Here is a 22899-nt window from a genome sequence, read left to right as displayed (position 1 = left end):
CTTAAAAAATCAAAACTTCTCATTCCTATTTTAAAGACTTAAATTTCCTATTGCACAGCATAAAACCTTTTTTTCTTCTGAAAGGCAAAGTAATTTCAAAATGGTAAAATACAAACTTTCTTTTCTGCAAAGAATGAATAGAGCAGAACATATTGTCCTTATCAGAAGGCTTTTTACAGTTTTCTTTTTCTAAATTAGTTTCCCTTGAAGGCAACACACAGAGGAATGTCTGAGCCTCAGCGTTTGATAAATTTGTTGGAGAGGTGTAGTCTGACTGCTGGAGAATGGGCACAGTCCCACACAACCACAGGCAATTCAGGTTTTTCTCTGTAACTCAGTTGTGACTGTAAGTTCGGGATAATAATATCCTGTGCCTGACTGAGGTGCTGAGATTCATTAGCTGAAGTCTATAAAACACTCTGAAGATAAGTGGTACATATTATCATACTGTAATTAGGTGGTAATTGAAAGATGCTGGATAAACATTATTAATCATTAATATTCATAGAAGTAGCACTTCTGAAGATGCTGCTGTAACACCTGTTACAATCCTTTTGGGACAGCTATTAGCGCTGCGAGCTGGGATGCCCACATGCTGGTATGCATGCAGCATTTTCCCAGAGCACATGTGCTGTACTGCCAGCCTGCTTCTGGAGACTGAGGAGGCTGGTGACCACCAGCTGATTGCTGCTCCCTCTTCCAAAGCATCCTTTAAAGCACCAGGGCTGACGGACAGCACAGGATGGGCCCTCCTGCAGAAGGATCTGCTTTGAAAAAGTGACCATGAAACATATTGGGTTTTGTTACCCCTTATTATTCAACCATAAGCTTCATCACTTTAGTATGACAGAGTTCATGTGCAGAAAGAACAAGGCTTCTCCACGTTTTGAAACTGTCCTTCTGGTCTGTTTTATTTATTCGTTAAATGCTGACTACATGCTGGGACATTGCAATAGACAAACAACAAACTGCCCTACAGGGCTCCCATCCCTTGTCCAAGGCCAAGGGGCCATCCCTTATCCAGCTCCACTAGTGCCTTTCCTGACAGACCATTATTCTAGTGTCCTTATTCAATGCCTCTGCTGACAGAGATTTCCATCTTCCAAAGGTCCCAGTCTTTCTCAGTACTTTTCTTGACCTATTTCTGGAATTCTTTTCCTACTGTCAATCCTAAATAATCCTTATTGATTATAAAAGCCTGTTTGTCAGACTCAAGCACTTATTTTCTTCCTTGTAGCAGAGACCTTCTGAGACTCATGCCATTCACAGAAGCTGCTGATCTGAATACTGTCTTTGAGAAAACTGAAATTTTTGTGTGTTAGATCAACATAAATCTAAGTGTTTAATTTCAGGTCAATCTGAAAATGATGCTTTTTGCCTTGCAGTAGTACTTTCTGACCCACTTCACTTCTTCAAGCTCAACGATATCCCTGGTGGTTACAGGACGTGAGGGCTGGGGCTAAACACTCGTAATGGAGAATGAGGATATGAAGCAACTGGATTACAATTAACAGGATCCAGTACAGACAGTTTCACAGCTCTTCAGAACTTTCCATTCTGGAACAACTAGAAAACATTCTGGTTACACTTGGTACTAAAACTCTTTGAAAGGCTACAATTTTCTGCAGTTCTTTCTGAAAAACATCTAAGACAGACTATGACTGGTGCCTGTTTTGAGGGAAAATTCCCAGGAAAGCACAGAGCCTGGTGATACAACTTTCTCTTTCATCTGATGTGTTGCACTGCAGTGTGTTATAATAACACCTGTTAAGCTGGTTCTGAAATAGCTACCTTTCCATGCTGTGCCATACAGGATCTTCCAAATACTCTGACATCCAATTAACATTTGGATTATTTGATGCAGTTATGACCTATTGTTCCTGATATCAATCCCATTCCATGAGTGTTTTCCTTTTCTAAACCACCCCGATTCTTTCAAGTCTCACGCAAACCATCTTACTACATCTTTTTCCTAGCAAATGGGACCTTATTCTAATACAAAAGAATCTGATCGCAAGAACATCCTCATAAAGTAACCAGACACTGCAGAGTTTAGGAAATAAATGAAGTCTTACATGTTCCTCTTCAAACTGGTCCCCACCAAATGCAGAGACACAGGGCTTGATACCTCCCGTTCCAAGGGCGATCAAAAACAGACCAACCATAGACAGGACCCTTCATGCAAGAACAAAAACAACACCATTGCAGAACCTTTCCAGTGCTTAGGAGAGCATGTTAGTGCCACCCATCCACAATTCCTCTGATATCATTGTCTTTTGCACATCAGCAGTGATGATAAGCAAGCTAAGTAGCAAAATTAAAAAAAAAAAATAGTTATTAGTTATCCTCATTTTTGTATTCAGTATCAGTCAATTAACCAAAACGTTTTTGTCAGTGTCGTGCTGTTCCAAGGCCCAGTGGACACAGCAGACATTGAAGAATCAAGGGATTATTTTTCACTCATCTGAGAACAAAAGATTACAGAGATCAATTGAGGAAAAGAAAAAAAAAAAAAAAAGAAAAAAAAAAAAAAAAAAGAAAAACAAAGCCTTTGCATATAGGACTTCCAGTTTGAATAACTGAAGCAAAATTGTTTGAATTAGACTGTTGGGTGCTTTCCACCTCCCAGTGCTCCTCAAAATCCCATTGTTGGCCCGACAGCAATGTCTGTATGGAACCAAGTGTCAGGTCTGGGACAAAAGAAAAAAGAAAAGCTGCTCTGTAAACCAGAAGCTCCTGCTTGCATGCATATATTTTTAGAGCCCCAAGTACCTAGGCAAAAACAGCACCGTGGTTTCAGAGACACCAGCTGGAGAACTACTCTGAAATTCCTATCGGTTTGGAATCTAGAGGGCAAGAAGGGCAGTACCCTGGAGGTGACAGACCTTTCCTCTGTCACACATCAGAAGATGCTTATTTAGGGTTTTGTGTTCCCGTGCACACAAGGGGACCTTGCTGAGCTGAGCACCAGTGCTGATGAGAAAATGAGGGAGGAAGGAGGCTGGTGTAGGAAGCTGGATGGAAGAAACCAAACTCCAGTAGCACAGTGTAGCAGACAGGCATGGTCAGAAGTCTCTGTGTCAAAGGGCTTGGTCTCAGCTGTGTTTTCCAACTCCTCCTGCTGCATTCACACTCTGAACACCCTCTTCTGCTTATTCAGACATCCCAAACTCTTCCCTGATAAGAGCAACCCATGCACGGTCCCCAGACTGCTGTCTGTCCTCATGGAGGTGAAACAAATGACAGTCCTGGGTCAACCACCTACCACTGCAACCTCCTACAGCGTTATGGCTTTGACAGCTACTTACACGTGAACCACCTGGTTGCCCAGGGATGGAATTGCACCCACGGACTTGATCAGATGGCCAACCACATACACAATGGAGAGGTAGATGATTGTCCTGTGAACAAAGCAAACAGCAGTGACTGAAGGTGCTGGGTGATGTATGATCTGAAAACAGAGTGTGCCTGTGCTTCCTGATATGGAAGGGCTACTTGGCAGATGCACAAGGAACTGCTTTGTCCATATCTCTGGTATCGCAGACACTTCTGTGTCAGCACTGAGCACACTGGAAGAAAGAGATAGTCAAATGGGCTGAGATTAAGGAGGGAGAGACCCTATTTTCTTTGCAGAGGTTGCTGGGCATAATAAACTAAAAACATTCCAGTCTTATCATGCAAATAGATTGCAAATAGGCAAGCACTGTTCAAGTCCAACTCATTTGCCAGACTACTACTAACTGGCAGTTTGTAGCACGCACTTAACTGAATCCCTACACTGGAAGGCATCTGTAGGGTCTGTTGCCCACACTCAACCCGCCTGACTGCCACATCCAAACTAATGGTACAGATGTGGTCTTCAACACATCCAAAACCTGGCTGCAACAGCTAACTTAGAGCCACAGCAGATCATTCCTAAAAGCCCCTCTAATCTGTTATCCTGTCCTTGGCATTGGCCAGACCCAGCTACTACAGTAAAAGCCACCAACCATTAAGACATATGGAAGTCTCTTATCTAATGCACAAAAATCTGCATAATGATTTATCTTCTCACATCATCCTGCTGCAAGATAAATACCCTCAAAAAGCAACGAACATTGCTAGGTGAAACCTCAAATAATGAAGTTAATAAAATTCCCAATTGTTTTTGTTTGTTTTTTCATTCTAAAGGACAGGAGAATGACTAAAATCGAGCACAAAGAAAAAAGAATATTGATGTCCCTTTAAAAGCTCTCTGCTGAAAAGGCAGATTGCAGCTGTTTTTTTCCATGTTGAGGCTCTCCTGCCAGACGCGCTTAGTCCTATAGAGAAAGGTTCAGCTGCACTTCATCACTCTGACAGCAAGACTCCTCAGGCAGCGAACAGACAGTGCCAAGGAAAGAATGTCCTGCATCCAGCTGCTCACCACCACTCTGGGCAGATGATGGCCCCACAACTTATCGGCCTAAGGGAGGACTCCTTGATTTTTTCAGGGAGAGTTTACCTGATTATGTGATAAGGGAGACGATTTGAATGAACCTGGGTTACTCTGGGACAAAAAATGCGTGCACTCACACATTCCCTGTGCCAAGAAAGCATAAGTAAGTGGGTACAATTAGTGCCATTGCATCTGAGACCACTAGATCCAGAAGATAACACTGCTTCCTCACCATCCTTGAGTCTGTCTCAGCAACAGATCTCGGAAAGCTGAGGGTTAACCACTACACCTTAGCTTCCTTGAGGTGCATGGGGAAGGAGGGTGGAGGAACCTGGGGTGATTTAATTTGTTTGAACTTTGTTGCTTGTTGGTCCTTGGGAAAAAGAAGAGCACAGAACGGTGTGAGCAAACAGTGAGAGGAGCTGACCTTTGCAAGCACGTCTTTGCCGCACCCTGGGCAAGCTCAAAACCTGGATCACATGCAGCACTGAACCTCGTGCAGACTGCATGGTGTAGCTGTATCCTGTAAGAATTAGAGACATGACTTTACTTACTTGTATTTCCCCAGCCACGAGTCTGCCATGATGGCTCCAATGACAGGTGTGAAATAACAGAGAGCGGAAAAGGCATGGTACACAGCAGTGGAGAGATTCTCATCCCAGTGGAAGAAGCTTATGAAATACAGCGTCAGAACAGCTAAAAGGAAGCAAACAGACCACATCAGGTAATTAATGTGCATCTCTGCAGGTAAGCAGGAAACTACATCACAGTGACAAGAAAAACACTGATTTGTGTAGCAGCTACGAGCACTGTTGTGGAAAGATCTGTGCTTTCAGACCTGTTCCTCATAATCCCTGACACAGAAATGCTCAAATGAGATATGCCAGTACCAGGCTTTCTTTGCTCATAAACATTTATGTTTAGCTGGAAATTATATTTTCTATTTTATCCTACCCTAACCTGTAGTTCTGTTTATGCATTTTTTCTATTTGCAAATTAGGTGCCTGTATGATTCAGTCCTCCGACACTCTGCACACAACTGTAACACATCACACACTGGAAAACCACATTCAAGACAGAAAATCATATCAAAAATTAAATGGGAAGTGACACTGGAGGTCTGCAGTCACTATGGCTGCTTTGAGCAGGTCTAGCTTCCATGTTAGGGCACATTGTTCATGCCTGCATCCCAAAATACCAATTTACTTTGAAAGACAACCATGACCACATACAGCACAACCCCGGAACACCAGGCTGGTGTGTACAAAAGCCCAGCAATGCACAAGTCTCTTCCTAGACATGGCCACATACCTCTCATGCCATAGTAGGAGAAGCGCTCGCAGAACTCGTTCACCACGATGAAGGCAATGCTCAGGGGGTAGTTGGAACCACAGAGTTTCTGCAGGAAACAAACCAGAAAGCATCAGCCTTGTGAAAGCGTTCACCCACAGTGCCTGGGCTGCAGAGAGGAGGCCAGTCCCAAACCCAAGTGCTCTCTGCTGTCTATATAGCCCGTGGGATGGGTCTCCTCTATCTTCACAGGCATGAGGAGACCCCACAGCTGTCTTGCTTTGGTCAGGGCTCCCCAGTGAATCAGCCTGACTGGTGTTGGTCCAGTAAGGAAGCCCACAGGGACTCACAGACCACCAGCTAGTGCCCCCAATGCCTGCAGCTCCAGCAGAAGGGTCCTACCACCTCTCTGCTGCAATATAAAACCCCACTGAGATGCAACACCTCCTTCAGATGCCTTTTCTTCCTACACTTCACACGGAGCTACTGTCCTCGCCCCAAAAGCTGCCCCTCCTCACACCAGGCCTTGCCTCAGCAGCTGGCAGCCCCCAGGGAGCTGCTGCCTGCTCCCACCTGGAGCTGCTCCTTCCCCTGCGACCACTGCCCTCAGTGTCTGCACCCCAGTCACATCAAACCGTGCCACCACGTTCCCTGAGGCAGAGCATCAGCTGCAGCCTCTATTGCATATTCTAAGAATGCCGGCGTAGTTATGGATAATTCAATTTATTAATCAAAATTTAAACAAAGCAGCTACAGGCTTCTCAAACCTGTCTGAGCCTGGCCACTCTCCCACCGAATCCAACTTTTCTCCAGCTAAAATCAGAACTTTCCGAGTGAAATACTCAGCATTTGGACAGCAGAGTCTTAGCACGACCTTGTGCGGGCCCCCAGCCCTCTTGTTGCCCCCCGGCAGTCCCAGCTAAGCAGCTGGGAGCTGCTGGAAGCTGCTTAACTCCGCTGCCTTGCCGCAGGGAGAGCAGGATTTCACAGCACTGCCCAGCCCTGCCAGCCAGGGGGGGAGGCAGGCTGGCCCTGCACAGGGTGCGGGATGAGGTGGGTGTGAGATTACCAGCTGCGTTTTTATCTGTGGTTTTAAACAGCCAGGGTGTGGGCCTGTGAAGTGAGATGAACCCTTCATATGCATTTCTGTGCCTCGTGTCAGAAATAATGAATTCCCGTAGCACTTCCCAGAGCCCCAAGTGCAAATAGAGATAAGAAAAGAGATATGTTTATTCAGGTTAATTCCACCACGAGATCTAAGCTTATTTGGATTTCCCAAGCGATGGCATCGAGGTTACAAGACTCTAGGTAATGATGCTGTCTTGCTCGAGACTACAGAAGAGCCACAGAAGAGAAGAGGCTGGCTGCCTGCAGAAAAACCAACACCCTTAACCAAAACCCGCTTTCCATTACTTAACCCAGCATCTCTAAAGACAAATATTTTTGTCCTTTTTTGAGATATTTTTCTCTCACTATTTGTGGAATGCCTTTTTATAAAGAAATCCTTGGCTTCTTTGCTTTACTTGAATAAATATGTAATTATCCATTTCATTTATTATTTACGCTGAAACCATCGTGCTCAACATATGGCTTGTAAGACAGAGTGGGCTCCCTTGGAAACTGCACCGGGGCCTCCTGCTTTGAGACCAGCCTAAAAATGGTAGCATATATAAGCTGCAAATGCACAAACACAGAAACAGACACACACAGAGTGCCTTTCTCCAAAAAGCTCTTCATAATAAAGAGGAAAAGCTGTAAGAGGCAAATATTTCCTGTGGGTGCTTGGAGGCATTTTTTGAACTTGGAAGTAAAATGATATACCGGGGATATTTTTCTTCCTCTGTTTCACAGTCCTTTCTCTCAGTACTCATGAGATTTAATATCATTTGATGGAGATGCAGAGCGTGACTCTACAAACCCAAGGCAGCCAGGTGTTGGGGTCGCTGCTGCCTGAGCTCACCACTCGACACCCAAGGCACAAGCCCTGCTGGATCCAGCTCCAAGAGGAGAAGGCACCATGTGCCTCGCTGTGACCTGCAGCGACAGAAAACCACTCCAGCCACTCCTGCTCTGGGACAGGCACCTCGAAACGATGGAGAGGGGCAAGCAGGGAAAGGAGAGCAGGAGGCAGTGACTTCCCAGCCAAACCTGCCCAAGTGCCTGAGCCAGCACCTTGAGTAATTGCTTACAAGCACAGAGCAAGGGGCTGACAAGCAGGGATACTTCCACCTGGCCTGTACGCCATGAGACAGCATCGGCACATGCAGAATCCCTGGGGTAATCACTTTGCTGTATCACTGACCTGCCTATGGCCTGCCTGGACATCCAAAAGTGGGCGGCCTTCATCCATGACGAGAGCTGGACGTGGTATGCTGGCTTCTGCAGAGAAGGACCTTGCTCAGCAGAAAGCCCCAGCAAAAGCAAAGAGGCTAAGCCCGGATTCGGGAGCACACAGGTACTGTGCTGTGCCTAGCTAACCGCGGTAAGCCTGGGATCTGCGGGATTACGGAGCTCTTAAGGATACTGTGGAAGTTGATAGTCTGTGTCTTCAAGGGGGAAAAAAAAAAAAAAAAGGTCCTTTAAAGTGCCAGCAGATATTTGTTTTCACCCCTCTCTCCTGCTGGCTCACTGCAAAAGGGAACTAAGGAGCTGTGGATAGCAGATAGTTACTGTCTGCACACTACTTCACGTTGTGAGCTCAAGATTTGGCTTGCTAATGACATGACTGACTGCAACAGCAAGTATTACCACATAGTTCTGCAAATCAAAGCAGGTGCAGAATGAGCCCTTTTCTTCCCCAGACCAATACAGCGTACAGTATTTTAAGGCAAGCACCCAACTAGAATTAGCCTGAGAGTCTAAACAAACTTCAAAGCTACAAGGTAAGAAAACAAGGAGCTGTATCTGGCTCTAGCTCACAGCCAAAGCTGCAAACCTGAGGCTCTGGCACAGGCATCAGTGGCCTGCCCTCCGCCCCTGTCCTTCCTTCTGCTGGGCAGAAGCTGGGGACTCTTTCCTGGTGTGTCTCATCACACTAAGCAAACGCACAGCCCAGTTCCCTCCCTCCCACTCACAACACCCCCTTCACTTCACTGAAGGAAGTCTTTTCCCACAAGGAAAGGAGCATTTAGGAAAAAGGCAGCAGTGAAAACCCTTACCCTTTTTCCCAAAGACACAGACAGTTCATTTTTTCCCCTTTAAGCTGTCCTTTCTTAACTTAATCAGGTTAGTGGAGGGATTTTTGCCTTGAGTTGCTAATGCTTATTTCAACTCTCTGCAAGAAAGGGTGTTTGTCTCTAGCTAGAGCACAAAAGAGGAAAGAACAGAGAGATCTTGCAATGTTTAGAGCAAGCTGAGCAGAAAGCAAAGAAAAGGAGACCAGCTGTAACACTCACCGGGGATTTTTTCTGAACAGGGAAATCTCCTTTGGGGGGATCATCTCCTGCAGAAATAAAAGTGAACAAAGTTTCCTTGGATTCGTTTCTCTGAAAAGCGTTCATCTCCCCTCTCGCCTTGTCTCCCACCATGCTATGTGGCTGTGGTGAGTTGACTGGGAAGATTTCCAACCTCAGGCATGAAGTTTGATTCAGTTTGAGTTAACCCTAATTGAGCACATTTCTGCAGCCAGGGCCGAAAGGGGAGGGAGATGCCGCTAGGAAAGACAACTGCAGAGTTCAGGAAGAGTCAGGGAGCGCAGCCGAAATCGTTCACAGGTTGGGGCTGTCAGCACTTCGTGGCACAGACCTCCTGTGTGCTTGGCATGCCCCCAGCTATCCTACGTGCATCAGCCCGGCACGGCACTGTATGCTGAACAGATGTGAGCTGCATAAAAATCCCGAGTCCCAGCCACCTCTGGAGCCTGCAGCTTGAGGAGCGAGGCGTGCATCTCCCTCCCAGCGTGGTAATGGCAGGTTTGTTCTGCAGGGGTCTCGTTCCACTGAAAAGCCACACACCCGTCCCGAGTCATGGCCACTGAAACGCTCATCACGCCAAACCCTCGGGTGCTGGATGTCACGGACGCCTGCACCGCGTTAAATCATTTCTTTGCTGACCCAGGGTACCTTTCCACACCAGCTCCCCGGAATGACCTTGCCTTTCCCTGGGGGCAGTTTAATCTGAGGGCACGGCCAGCACCCAGGAGCAGCCCCAAACCTCATCTCTGCTTCCTATGGGCTCCCTACGTGACAAACACTTCCTACGCTTCCTACTCCCATACAACTTTGCTTTTCACCTGGGTCACTTCTCAGGTGTCACAAACAGCATCCAGGGAGCTAGGACTCATTAAACCCACAAGAATGACCCAAAAGCATAGCCAAAGCTGGAGGCAGTGCAAGGAACAGACCTTGAGCACTGTGGTCCTGTCTCCTGCCCACCAGGCCAGCACGTACTCAAGTCCTTGCAGCCTAACACCATGTAGAAGGCAGCAGGAATATTTTTGAGCTGGCTGGGGGTTTTTCTTAGCCAAAGTATCTGCAGACAATCCCCAGTAGAAGCCTGCTGTATTCTGCCATGCGCAGGTGAGCAGGGCAAACACAGCCAAGTTATTAAAGGACTACAACAAAAGCAAGACAGAAAAGGTTTCTCATCCCTTCTGCAGGGCTCCCACACCGATGCAATGCGATGCCTTAATATTTTCAGCATCCTGCAGCTATATTTTCTGTGTGTGTACGCAGCCCTGTGCTTTACATAAGCTAAAAGACTTTTTTTAATACTAGCATGAAAAAACACATCAGTCGGTGGGATTAACATGCTACTTGTCAAATACACTGCAGAGATGTTTAGGCCATTAGCTGCCAGGAGGTTTTCTCAGACAGAAAGGCAGAAAAGGAATTCAAACGTCTGGAAATAAATGGCAACTCATGCCAAACAGCGAGAAGAAGTTAGGGAGAATAAATCTGCAAGCAACTCAGATACAAGTGATTTCAGAATTAAACTCGATAGAAGGAGACCCGTGTGGCTGGGATGAAAATCGGGAAGGAATTGTACCACAGATGGAAATAAGGTGGCATTTCTGAAATGAGTATAAACAAACAGACCGAGCATAGAGTGATAGAGGCTGAAAAGCTAAGGCACAAAATGAATTACAGCTAGCGGGGGACACAAAAGGCAATAAGAAAAGGTGTTAGAAATGCTGTCAATATTGGAGAAAGAGGAAGGGAAATGAAAGTCTTATTTAAACTAGAAAACGAGCAAACAAAAGCTCATCCAGAGAAGCCAGAAATGTTGTGCTTTTTGTCTGTCCTCACTTAAAATAAAAAGAAAGAAAAAATAAAATAAAATATCCAAGATACTTAACACCATTATAATGAACCAGTTAAATATGGGTGAAATGAGACAAAAAAAAAAAACCACTTAAAGAATATTTGGATATTCAAAATGTGCTCAAATTTTTACAACCTGGTGAATTTCTCCTTCAAGTGCTGGATGTAGTTTTTAAGCCACAAGGCAGGAGAAGCTTCAGTCCTGTCTTTAGAAAGGCAGGTTGGGACAGCCTGGGCATGTTCCTCCATGGCTGGGGAGACACCTGATCGGACAATCCCTTCTACAAGCACCAAAAGAAGAGTAAGGATGACAAAACAGCCATTTTGGATTGGCAAAAGTGCTCTCAAATCTGATTGTTTTATTCTTTGGTGACAGGATCGGTGGTGTAACAGCTACAGCAGCTGTGGATGCAATGCATCATGACTCCAGTGCCTCTAATGTCTCACAAGGAAAATAGGGTTCAGATGAAATACCCATACAGTGGGCAACTGGAAAATCCCTCACAGGGTAGCTAGCAGTACTTTTTCATCAGATTGGAAAGTCATGAAACACACAGGTGCTCTACTTCTCCCTGAGCAAAGAGGATATCAGCACAGTCAGCATGCTGCTCATCTTTGTGTCTGGAAGCAGGATGGGGTGAGCCTTGGGGAAAACAGGCAATGAATTCAAAATGGTGTTGCTAAATGGGAGAAACCACCTCGTGGCTTTGGAACAGTTAAGATGAAATTCAGGAAAGAAAACCACCAAATGCTACCCCTAACCATCATCAGGAAAAAAAAAGCACAGAGATGAACTATTCTCCATTTTCATCAATGGTAAGATGAAAAAAGTAACTGACAGGCAGATGGATGAGGTGCCCTTCTGAAGTTTGTCCCTCCTGAATTTCTGTGAAAATCATGTTTTAAACAACTTCAACTGGTAAACATGAAAGCAAGGACTGCTTTCTGTGAGCTTTCCTCTTTTCTGAGTTGTCCTTCATGCAAGTGGGCAATCTGCATGATGATTCACGCTTAAATGTAATATTCAGCTACCAGATGCCTTGAACAGGCAGAAGATCCCATGAATACATTATTCTACGACTTTCAGTTCATCATTCAAGTTTTTTTCAGATCCCCAAATCCACAGGAGGACAATCTGCATTTTCCCTTTGCATTCACAACGCTTAGATTCTCGCTGCTTCCTGCTGCAGTGCTGTACACATTAACCTGTTTATACTCAGCTGATCCGTTCACTTATATCTGCATTCATCTTGTGGTACAATTCCTTCCTGATATTCAGCTCAGCCATGCTGGTCTCTTTCTAATGAGCCTTATTCTGAATTCACATACACTGGTCATACTTTTATAGTACTTTGCCATATTTTTGTTTTGTACCAATCAGAGAAACTTCTCATCCCTGCTGGTACCTTTCTGCCTTCAGTTTCTTCTAGGATTAGCAAGAAGAGATCTAAAAAAGGTTCTCTCACCAGCTTGGGCTTCCTTTGCAGCTTGCAGCATGCCATCCTTCTCTGCCATGCCTGCTGCTCCGGGAACACTGGAGGCCCCCAGCTCTGCTGTGCCTGAAGGCGACCCTCGTTGAACCTCTTGGCTCTCTGTCTTCCTGTTAATGTTTCACTTCCAACAGCAGTCCTTTGGTCACCAATAAAATCGTTAAACTTTCATTTATTTTGGATCTTGAAGTCTCTGTTCATCTCCAAAATATCCCAGGGAATCCACCTTCATGATTACAGCCTCTAACCAAGGTTGCATGGCACCTCTCATGGATGTTCAGAGGCAATCGCTTTGCACTGTAATTACACATCTCTCAATAAAGTGATGACTACCTGATGAGAACAGGGACTGGACCTGTGACTAGGCAGGACTTACAGCTGGCAATAAAACCAGACAGACTCGTGAGGCTGTACACCAGCTACAGAGCTGGCCCTAACTACGCACATCTGTTAGCAGTTAAGACTGAGAAGACCCAAGGTTTCATCACCTTTTGACACACTGGCTTCAATTTCTGGTTCTCCACGCGTCGCACAGGAATGCAGACATAACATGGACATGCCGTTCTCCCAGCCCCTTTTCACTGTAGAGCTATGAGCCACCTAAAGGAGGATCAACTTTTTTTTTTTTCTGGCCTGCTTCTGTTGTTTATTCCTTTCTGCTTCCTCCCCATAACCTCCTCTAAACTGCTGTGACTTCCTTTCAGAAAGGATCTAAGGCATTTCCCTTGCAGGGGAAAGCCCCAGATATTTTCTGCAGATAAAGAATTTCACTGTGAGCCATTTCTCTGCGTTAAGCAGTAACGTGGAGTCTCCATCACCACACGTCATTGCCACAGAGCCACCCGCATCCTTCTTCCCCTCCTCACTGCACTGAAATCCCAGTCCCACCTGCTTCTTTGCTCCGTATCTCTCCTCATCTCCTCAAAATACAAAATATAGTCAAGGCTGCAAGCATATAGGCAGTTGCTACCGAATTCTGCTATTAGCTGAACAAAGTCTGGCCCAGGGGAACAGGGGAAGAAGACTGAAAGGATGCACTAGGGAAACACTGAGAGACATCCAAACCTTACAGTGAAAGGACACGTGCAGCAGTAGCTATTTGCATGTGCAACAGTGAGTGGCCCAAGCTATCTGCGGATCAAATTCCAAAATGAAACAAGGAATAAAGTTCTACGGATGACAAATCATTTGACAGGGCAACAAGGGATGCATGGGTTGAGGTGAAAGGAAGAACAGTGCAGACATCTCATAAAAAAGGTGATGGTAAATTGTGAGCGAAAGGAGGATTGAAGCAAAACTTTAATTATGGCTACAAAAGAGCAGACTATTCATACCAAATATATTAAAGATAGATGGTAAGGAGGATTTAAATCCGGAATGTAGGATGTGTGGCCAGGATCCAGGGAGCATTAGTCATATTATGAGCACCATAGATAAGTACAAAGTAGAGGATGGCACAGCTAGCAGTATTAGACTCTGGGCAAACAGTGTGAAAAACAAGCAGAAAAGAAGAATGAGCACTGTAGGCCAGACAATGCAACAGAAAAGATGGAAAGAGAATAGTTGCTGGGAAGAATAAAAAGGTTTTCTTGGTAATGCTTGTGACTTCTGTTAGAAGATTAGGGGGGTGGAAAACACATCTGGAAACAGCTTTTCAAAGGACTTTTTTTATAAGACTGCCATAGCATGAAAAAAATAGGATATTTCTCTTTATTTGGAGGGAATGCTCAAGCAAAACACAGAATATAGAGCTAATCAGATGAGCAGAAGAAGAGAAAAAGAAGAAGAGAAGAAGAAAACCCAGCACAAAGTACAGCCACAAATGTAAACTACATTCTAGGCTCTTGGGATGGGAGCATCACAAAAATCATTCCAGAAATTAGACTCCAGAATTAAACTTGGAGTCTTTTGGAACAAAACAATGATTAACAATACGTAAATACCATAAGTATTTAGCATACAGTAAGTATAAAGTAAAGAAAGATATATATTGCATAGAAAACCAGCAATAATTTAATTTTTCAGGCTGTCAGTAAGGAGAGCTGGGGCTAAGCAACCTCTTGTATTCCTTTCCAACTATTTCGCCCCCGAGGTTCCAAGCTGTACTTGATGCCATGTGATAAGGTACAGTGTCCTGCCTCAGAGCAGACTGGTAGCACTGGTTTCAGCAGATTCAAGACGAAGAAAAATGGTCATCAAGGTGCCCCAGGCAATCTGGGCCCAGGAGCACGTCTGGTCCCTGGGATGTTTGTATCTTCTGTCCTTTCTGCTCAGCCTTCATGTCCCCTTCAGTGATTTAAAGAATGCAAGTCACTTCTTAGAGACAGCCCCTGATTAAAACATACCTAGTTTTACTGTTCACACAGGTATGTAAAGTCAGCAACAGAGAGTGTCCTCTGGGAAAAAAAAATAAAATAATAATGTAAAAGGCAATGTGAGCACAGCTTCTAACTCCCTACTCAGTGCTGTTTGACTCCTGAGGGTGTAAGTGCCAAACTCTGAACGTCTTTTCTATGCAATTAACAAAGAAGGTGTGCTAGTCTCTCACACACCCTACACCACAGAAGGAAGAAGAATGGCTGTGATGTGGCAGGACTTTGGAGAGGTACCTGAGGGCTGTTTGGTGAACATTTTCTCCCTGGTGGTGTCACAAGCAGGTTCTTAGACAGTGCCGTTCAGCAGCAGGTGTCAGGGCACTTCACTGAGCAGGTATCAATATCTCCACTTCAAAGATGAGTAAAAGAGAGAAAAATTGTCCTGATGAAGGCAGTCTCTGCCGAAACCTCATGCATGCCAGCTCAGCAGTCTGTCCATCAAGCTGCCCTCCCTGCCTTCAGTGTTATCACAGGAAAGAAAAAGCAGATACTGATTTATTCTGCCACAGGCTCAGAGAGGGAAAACGACTACTGAGGAAGATACCGCAGCCTGCAGCAGCTTCAGGTCTGGCGGGATGCTAAAGGACAGTCGCATCCAGTGTCTCAGTCACCTCTGGGGTGCATTGCCCTCCACTCTGCGCTCGCTTTCAGCCTCTGGGATGGATACTGCCGTGGGTAGTTCCCGTTTCACACTGACCCCTCAGCTGGCCAGCAGCTCCTTCCTGGTGGCAAGTCCTACACCCACTCCCATCCAGCTCCACTGTAAAAAGCTGCTTTTACTCACCGCTAGCAAGGGGCAGCTGGTAATGAGAAATGCTGGAATCCTGCAAGCACTCAATTCCTTGGAGCCTGCTCGCAAGGATTCCCGGCACCAGGAGGCTGTCGGGCAGCAGAGGAAGGCGCACGGCTGCTGGATGGGGCAGCAGGATGCCAGGATTCAGTTCTGACTCTGCTACTCATCAGGCACCATGAGCAAATCTCGCAGATTTCCTAGCCTCAACCCCACTGGCCATAAAATGAGAGACGAGCAGAACTAATCTTCCATACATCTGGGGTGAACGTTTTCATTTATTAATCTGGCTACAGAACTGGGAGAATCTCAGGGCAAGCATTAATTGCAGCCTTTCCTTTTTTATTTTTTTTTCCATCCACAATAAACAGCCTGATTGTTTTCTCTTTGCAAGCTTCTCCGTGTCAGGAGAGGTAACGCACTGCACAATTTCAAATCTCTGCCATCACACAGAGGGTACTCTCACCATCAGGACAGCTGATTTTTTTGACTAAAGCTTAAGTTGGATTGTTGTTGTGTAACCAGTGTTTCATTAGGGCAAGCTGCCAGGGCACATGTAAATCCCTAAAATATCTCTGTCCTAATAAAAAAAAATGCCGATCTAATCCAGAGAGATCTCAGCTCTACAACAGTGACCCCTTCCAGATGCAAGCACAGATATGATACAGCGCTCTGCGTTCTAGGGACTGGCATTTCTACTGAGATTATAATCAGATCTTGCTGGACCAGCTCCCTCCGTTGCCACACCAAGGGCCATGCAGGTCAGGGGCTCGTCCAAGATTTGTTAACTCTGGTTCCCTACATTCTCCTAATGAGCTGGCAGTGCCATCCTTTGTTTTCAGCCTCCTCCCGCAGTGACCACAGGGACCAGTTTGCCCAGATGGGGGAGTGCTAGCAGCTCTCAGCAGCTCCATTGGTTATCCCTCTATCAGGTCCCTGACAGAGAAGCATAAAGCTAGACCATTAGAGACCCATTTAAAAAAAAAAAAAAAAAAAAAAAGTTGGGTCTCCACATATTCTGACAGTTTGCAGCCCGGTTTGTAGCCCCATCTGCATCTGACCAGAGCAAAACCCACCTGGCAGAGGTTTCACTAGTTCCATCATGTGCTCTCTCCTTAAACCTATGTCCCTGGAGAAAGCAGCTGCCTGCAAACAGGGAGCAAAAGCAAGATGGAAATTGTACACACGGGCTGCAGGCAGCATCAGCATGAGCCAGCTGCAGCTACTGCCAGGTGATGGGAAAGATGTGCCTGTTCAGGTCAGGCAATGCACCCACTGCAGTCTCATCCCTGGAGCCTGACAAGGGACGGTGGTGTTTCCACCGCAGCAGTGGTGCTGGGGACATGCTGGTACAGGCTGTCCGCCTCCTCGACACCTTGTGTGCCTGTAGCTGATGCCTTTGCTGCTTAGTATTCAGCTTCAGATGTCTCCAAGTGCTTCTGCACAGCCCTTGGTAAACAGAGGAGACCACACTGGTACTTAGCGACACAGAAATCCATTAGTACCAACGTTTATTAGCTTTAATAAACCCATGCTGAAAAAAGCAGTCACCCTTTACGTGACCTTCAGCTATGCCTGGACTACACGATGAGACTTGGCCCCGCTGGCCCTGTGACACGCAGAGGGCCCCTCACGGGGTATGGATTCAATTGACTTCAGAAACCTTTGAATGCTTGGCAACTTGCAAGAAGAGGTTTGTTGATAGAAATATTCGCTATCAGAAGCAAAGTGTACACGGCACTTTTTCCCTGTCTCTCGTTCAGTTTTACATCTAACAATCAATCACCAAATAGACTCAACATGGAACGCCTTAGCATTGTATTCAGCTAAAAGTATTACTTTGCTGAATAAACTCAGATTAATATTCATTCTCCCCAAGATAAAGATACCTAGAAATAATTTGAGGCAATAGAACCAGTTTTCAGCATTCCTGCCACTTCCCATTGTTAACAAACAGACGATCTAATAACAGTAAAGTCAGAGGAATAATTCCTCTTTTATACTAGATCTGATTGACTAGACATGACAGATGGTGTTTTTATTACTTTCTGTCTTTATGCCATTCCAAAAGAGGTCTCATCTAATGCAGCCCAGGCTGTGTTTTCAGTCTTAACCTCTCAGATAAGCAAACTCTGTTTCATCAGGTTAATGGATCCTTACTTGATTCAGGAAGGCAATTTTCCTTAAAGTTATTCTAATCAAGTGCTCAGAGCCCGAATTGTGCTGGCTGATTGACTGCCAGCAACAGTTAAATCTTTCAACTAAAGACCAGAGTTATTTTCAAAGAGGAAAAACAACTTATTATTATTATTACAGAACCAATTACAGGACCAATCCTGTATTCAGTGACTTCTCAAACACCAGTTTTTACTACAATCACAGAATTAAAGATAAAAGCCAAGTTAATACAGCTTCCCTCTCAGTTGTTTTATTAAATAACAGACGGGAAAGGAAAATTAAAGAGATAAATGGCCTGCTGTCTATTGATACCCTTCAATTAACTGCCCCTAAGGTAATAGCTTCTGACCCTAATCAGCCTAGACTCCTTCAAAAAGAGGCTCACTGCAGCCTGTCCTCCTGCATCAGCCCCCAGACTGAGGGATGTGAGGGCGAGTGACTTACCCAACAGGCTAGAAGAAAAGACACACAACCATCCACCCTCTAAAAGAAAAGCCCTGAAGGAAAACACACACCTTGAGCTCCTTCAGGAGTGGATTTCCACCTCCAGACAATCTGACTCGCAGGAGCCTCAGCCAGCACGGCTGGAGGTGGCAGGCCAAGCAGGGAGCTACTTGACACGGGAAATTTTTCTTCGCCATTTTCTGAGCAGCTGAGTGTTGTCCTAGCAGCTCTGCTGAAGTTATTGATGCCTCAAATGAAATGATCGTTCTCAATGATTTTTATCTACCAGCCACCAGATTTTTAGGGTTTAGTCAGGCAGAGGATTATGTTGTAATTTCAAGGCAGGCATCTTTAAAACGGTGATTATTCTGCAGGAACGATGAAAACGCTGGAGAATGCATTAACACTTTCCTTCCTCAGAAGGGCTTAAAAGGCAAGGAGAGGTTGTAATACTATGGGAAACCTACAGATCTATATTCTCCCCCTTTCTATTACAGATCAGTCCTCCAGACATGGGCTGGTTGTGATCATAAGCATGCACCCATGCACAAATGCATACCAAAAGAGAAGGGAGAAAACAAACAAACAAACAAACAAAAAAACAGCAAGGATATTAGCATCTCCTGCCTACTGAGAGCTCCCAGGATTTGCAGTCAAGTACAGCAAGCACAAGCAGGAGGACATGGCCATAATAGGCAGCAAGAGAGCCAGCAGGTCTCCCAGTGTTGGGCTCATTGCCCTGCAGCTCTTCTGTGCCTCAATCAAACTTGAGCCACAACCGCTGGCACCTGAGGAGCCTCCACCAAACCCAACCCCCAGCAGCCTCCCAACATCGTCACCCAGCTACAGCTCAGCTGGGTCCATGGGTGTATCTCACTGAATAATTATCCCACTGCTTGCTGAAGACCCAAACTTCATTAATTCACGCTCTTCCTCATCTTATACTTGTTTCCATAGCTAGTTCTGCTACTCTGTAGATATTTTGTGGTTTCTTAAATGTCCTTAATATGCAGGGGGTATGAAAGGTTTCATCCATGTCTTGAAGCTGGTTATTTATTTATTTATTTATTATTATTTTTAAGGCTTCTGGCTTCCTCTGGGTTGGAAAGGGAACATGGTCAGCTCTTGGCTTCAATGCCAGAAGAGAAAGGCATGTTTGAATCAGAGGTCCCCAAATCCCAAACTGAAGTCGGTGAATAGCTGGGCTCAGCCTCAAGGATTAAAAGTTCCCAGGCTTTCTCAGATGATCTTCTTGTGTATCCCATCACACGTGAAACACACATCACACGCCAAGAGGCGGCCTTTTGAAGCAGCATTCTCCTCAGATATAGCACGGAGTTGATTACCGATACCTTTAGGCTCAGAGCAAGCACCACTAGAAATTGTTCTGACGGGGATAAACACAAATGCGTAACTTAAAAAATGCTACAGCATAGACAGCCTCCAGGAACAGCCCTGAAACTGTGCCCCCGGTTAAACAAACCCAGAAGAAGGGGATTCCCAGAAGAAGGAAATCTCTCCCTGTTAACTGCTGCTGGGAAACAAGGCATCTGAGCAGCAGGAGGAAAAGATGAGCTTGACTTTTACCAAGTCTTATTTTTTATTTATTTGTGGTTTTTTTTTTTTTTTTTTTTTTTTTTTTTTTTTTTTTTTTTTTTTTTTTTATGACCAGTGTACAATGCCCCTGAGCCTGATACAAAACCCCATAACTTGGGCCTGTGGACATAAGCAAGATTCACCCCAGTCCAGCTTCCAGCACCTGGGCACAGCCGATTCCAGCCGTCTTGGAGAGAACTGCAAAGAGGCTCTGCAGCTCTAGGATAAGCTGCCCCGGGAGGTTTCTCATTGCCTTTATTGAGTGTTGGGTCAGGTCTCACGCACAGGAGTGTCTGTGATCAATGAACCCACGATTCACTAGTTCTGCCCAAGGGCTTATTCACAGTTAATCCAAACCAACTTGATTCATGAAACTGGCTGGAAATCTCATCAGAACAGGCTTTGCAGAGAGATTTTTGGCACTTTTGCTTCCAGCACTGGCTGAAAATAGAGCAGAAAGAGACTCCAGCCTCCTCTGAGTTATTTTGTCAGATCTGGAGATGAGTGATTAATTTACAATAAATAATAATAGCTTGTTCATTTTCTGCCTTTTTTTTTTTTTTTTTTTTTTTTTTAACTCTATGAACAGTGCATTTTTTTTTTCCCCTTAGGTTTATTTGTTTTCCAAAACTGTACATCATGTAATTTCTGCAAACAGTTTCAGGTAGTTTGACAGCATTAGCAACATAAGCAGGCATGACGGGACAGATAGGTTACAACACACACTTCAGAGCCTGTCATCTGGATGAGCATACGTCTCAGGAACAGCTTCACAGTGCAGATTGGCACAACTCTTATTCTTGAGCACTTTCATGGGTATTTTGGACTATTGCCTCCAAGCAGCCCACTCCCACAAATATTCCTCATATGACGTCCATCTGCTGAAGCACTCCTCAGCCTGGGAATGTGGAAAGAACAGAACACAATCAAAGCACGTTACTTACCGAAATACCTGCGGCAAGTCTCAAAGAAACGTCTTGGTGGAGTGTCCCTACATGGAGGGATTTCCATGATGGGAGTGGTAAAGCAGCCCAAGACAAAAAACTGAGCACTACAAACTGTTTAAACTTCAAAATGTGTCTGAGGTAAATGCAGGGAACAAGAATAAGGTTGTTTCTTCTTGTATCCACAGCAGCACTCCTATACCACGCTGACATGCAGAGAACAAATGGCAAAACAGGCTCTTGGCCCCACAGTAACATTGTTCTGTTTGTTGTCCCTGGAGGCCTTCAATTAATCTTCATCTGTGGGTTTGGCCAGAGAAATGTACTAGTGAGTCTCCCCACTCTGCTTTCTGTATGCAAACTTAAAGCTTCCTGAGGATTCATTAACTCTTTAATTCATTCATTTTCTTTAGAGGGGTCTTTTGTATGTGCTGTATGGCTCGCTGCCTTTGTAAGAGTGGAGTTATTGATGGCTTCTCTTTCCTACTTGCATGTGCTCCAGAGCAGGGATCCTGTGGAAATGGGTGGTCCTTCAGGGAGGACAGACAGTTAAAAGCAGAATTGTGTTGGAGCTATCCTTGGCAGACCTGGTCTCTCTAAGCACTATAGCATCCTCCTTTTTTTACAGTTCCCTGCTGGAGAATGAAAAGCACCAAAAGCTGGCTGCATCAAGCCAACGTACCAAAGGTGATCAGTGATCAGAATTGGTGCCATATGCTTCCAAGAGTTCAGATTCAGCTTAATTCCTAAAATCAGATTTATGCTTTGGTGAAAGGCAAGGAGGAGGGAGACTTGTTGTACTGACTACTCAGCCTCTCTGAGAAGCTGGTCCTCCTGTGCGTACCAAACACTTCAGAGGCTGTTAAGATTCCACTTTCTGTGCATACAAGAATCACTTTGCCACTGAAGTGCAGCTTGCATTGCAATAGGAGCAAGCCAGGCAGGTGGGGATGTGTTCCCAAGGCAAAATAACCTGGGTTCTTTAATTACCCAAGCAAGAAAAGAGGATTTCACTTTCTCCAGCCTTGCCTTCATAATCCACTGTAAAACTGAAATTTGCTGCTCAAGAGTTGGTACGGTGCAGAAGGACAGAGCCTGACCCAGCTGGCCACGCAGCCAGGCACCGCTCTGCCCCCTTCCTGCAGCCCTTGAGCATCCCAAAAGCTCCAGCATCTCCCCCCCAGTTCAGGCCCAGGGCTCCAGAGATGACAGCTATTTCAGACCCAATGCTCAGGCTGCTAAACCACCTGCAGTGTGTTAGTTATTAAATAAGGCTGATTGACAAACAGTGTACTATCACTTGAGAGGAGATAAACCAGACGTTCAAGCTGCTTGTGGCAGAGCAACTCAGAAGATATGATAAGGTGCCATTGGGTCCCTTGAGATTAAGAGCCTGGCTCTCCTCTCACCTGTTTTGGTGAGAAGCAGAAGGAGCTGTGTTGTCTGTAGAGCTGAACTTAAAGGGTTTGACTGGAAAAACCTCCTCCTTGGGTGTTGGCAGGACTGCAGCAAAGGGAAGACATCTGGGCCCCCAGACCTCGGTGTCCCCAGGGAGCTCCCATTTCCATGCTGCTGGAGCATTTTGCTCTGCTCTTGGCAGGGAATCCCAAACTTCTGGGGGCTTCTGCATACCTGCACAGGGCCAAGCGTGCTCCAGCTATGTGAGCTGCCCTTCAGAGCCTATTAGCTAGCATCAAAGCCACACGCACGGGGTTGTGGACATGGAACCTTCCTTGGGGACAGCAGAGTGAGAAGGTGAGGTACATGAGGGCAGGAGTTAGGCACCGATGGCTGTCAGGTCACCGAAGAGAGGAAGGAAGAGAAGCGATACGATACGAGGGGTGCTCAATTTGCCATAAAAATGATAGCTTGAAATATAAAAAGCTTAATAAAATATTCATTTGCCTTGGAGTTCATGCAGAGGAAGAAATCTATAAAGGTAAACATGCCCCAAGCAAAGAGCATCCCAGAAATGCTGAGGCAGTTCTTGTGTCCAGTGCCCCCAGCACATTAACACGTCAGGGCAGTGAAAACAGGGCCAGACAATACTGCAGTTTATAAAAAGGTCAAAGCTATTTTCAGCCAGCTGCACTTGGCATGCAGAGCATGCTAGC

At 45.4% G+C, this 22899-nt stretch overlaps 1 protein-coding gene across 7 annotated transcripts in view; it reads right to left on the bottom strand.

The window, feature by feature from the left end:
• SLC15A2 (solute carrier family 15 member 2) overlaps positions 1-21041 on the bottom strand; it is a 57237-nt gene extending 36196 nt beyond the window's left edge. For 2 of the 7 annotated variants that reach the window (XM_068687489.1, XM_068687490.1), the window contains exons 1-5: positions 9103-9236; positions 5729-5816; positions 4972-5113; positions 3309-3401; positions 2076-2175 (exon numbers count right to left, since the gene is read on the bottom strand). In XM_068687489.1, coding sequence (XP_068543590.1) covers positions 2076-2175; positions 3309-3401; positions 4972-5113; positions 5729-5816; positions 9103-9234 — 555 coding nt within the window. In that variant the 5' untranslated portion in view covers positions 9235-9236. Of the gene's footprint in view, positions 1-2075; positions 2176-3308; positions 3402-4971; positions 5114-5728; positions 5817-9102; positions 9500-12434; positions 14987-15067; positions 15183-15617; positions 16596-20785 lie in introns of those variants that run through there. The other 5 variants (XM_068687494.1, XM_068687491.1, XM_068687492.1 and 2 more) reach the window with 5 other exon arrangements.
• Positions 21042-22899: the final 1858 nt, after the last annotated feature.

This window comes from Anas acuta, chromosome 6, assembly GCF_963932015.1.
Source record: "Anas acuta chromosome 6, bAnaAcu1.1, whole genome shotgun sequence".
In the NCBI taxonomy this organism is placed as follows: Eukaryota; Metazoa; Chordata; class Aves; order Anseriformes; family Anatidae; genus Anas; species Anas acuta.
Note: the sequence above shows the minus strand (reverse complement) of the source record. Positions and strands in the feature narration are given on the sequence as shown.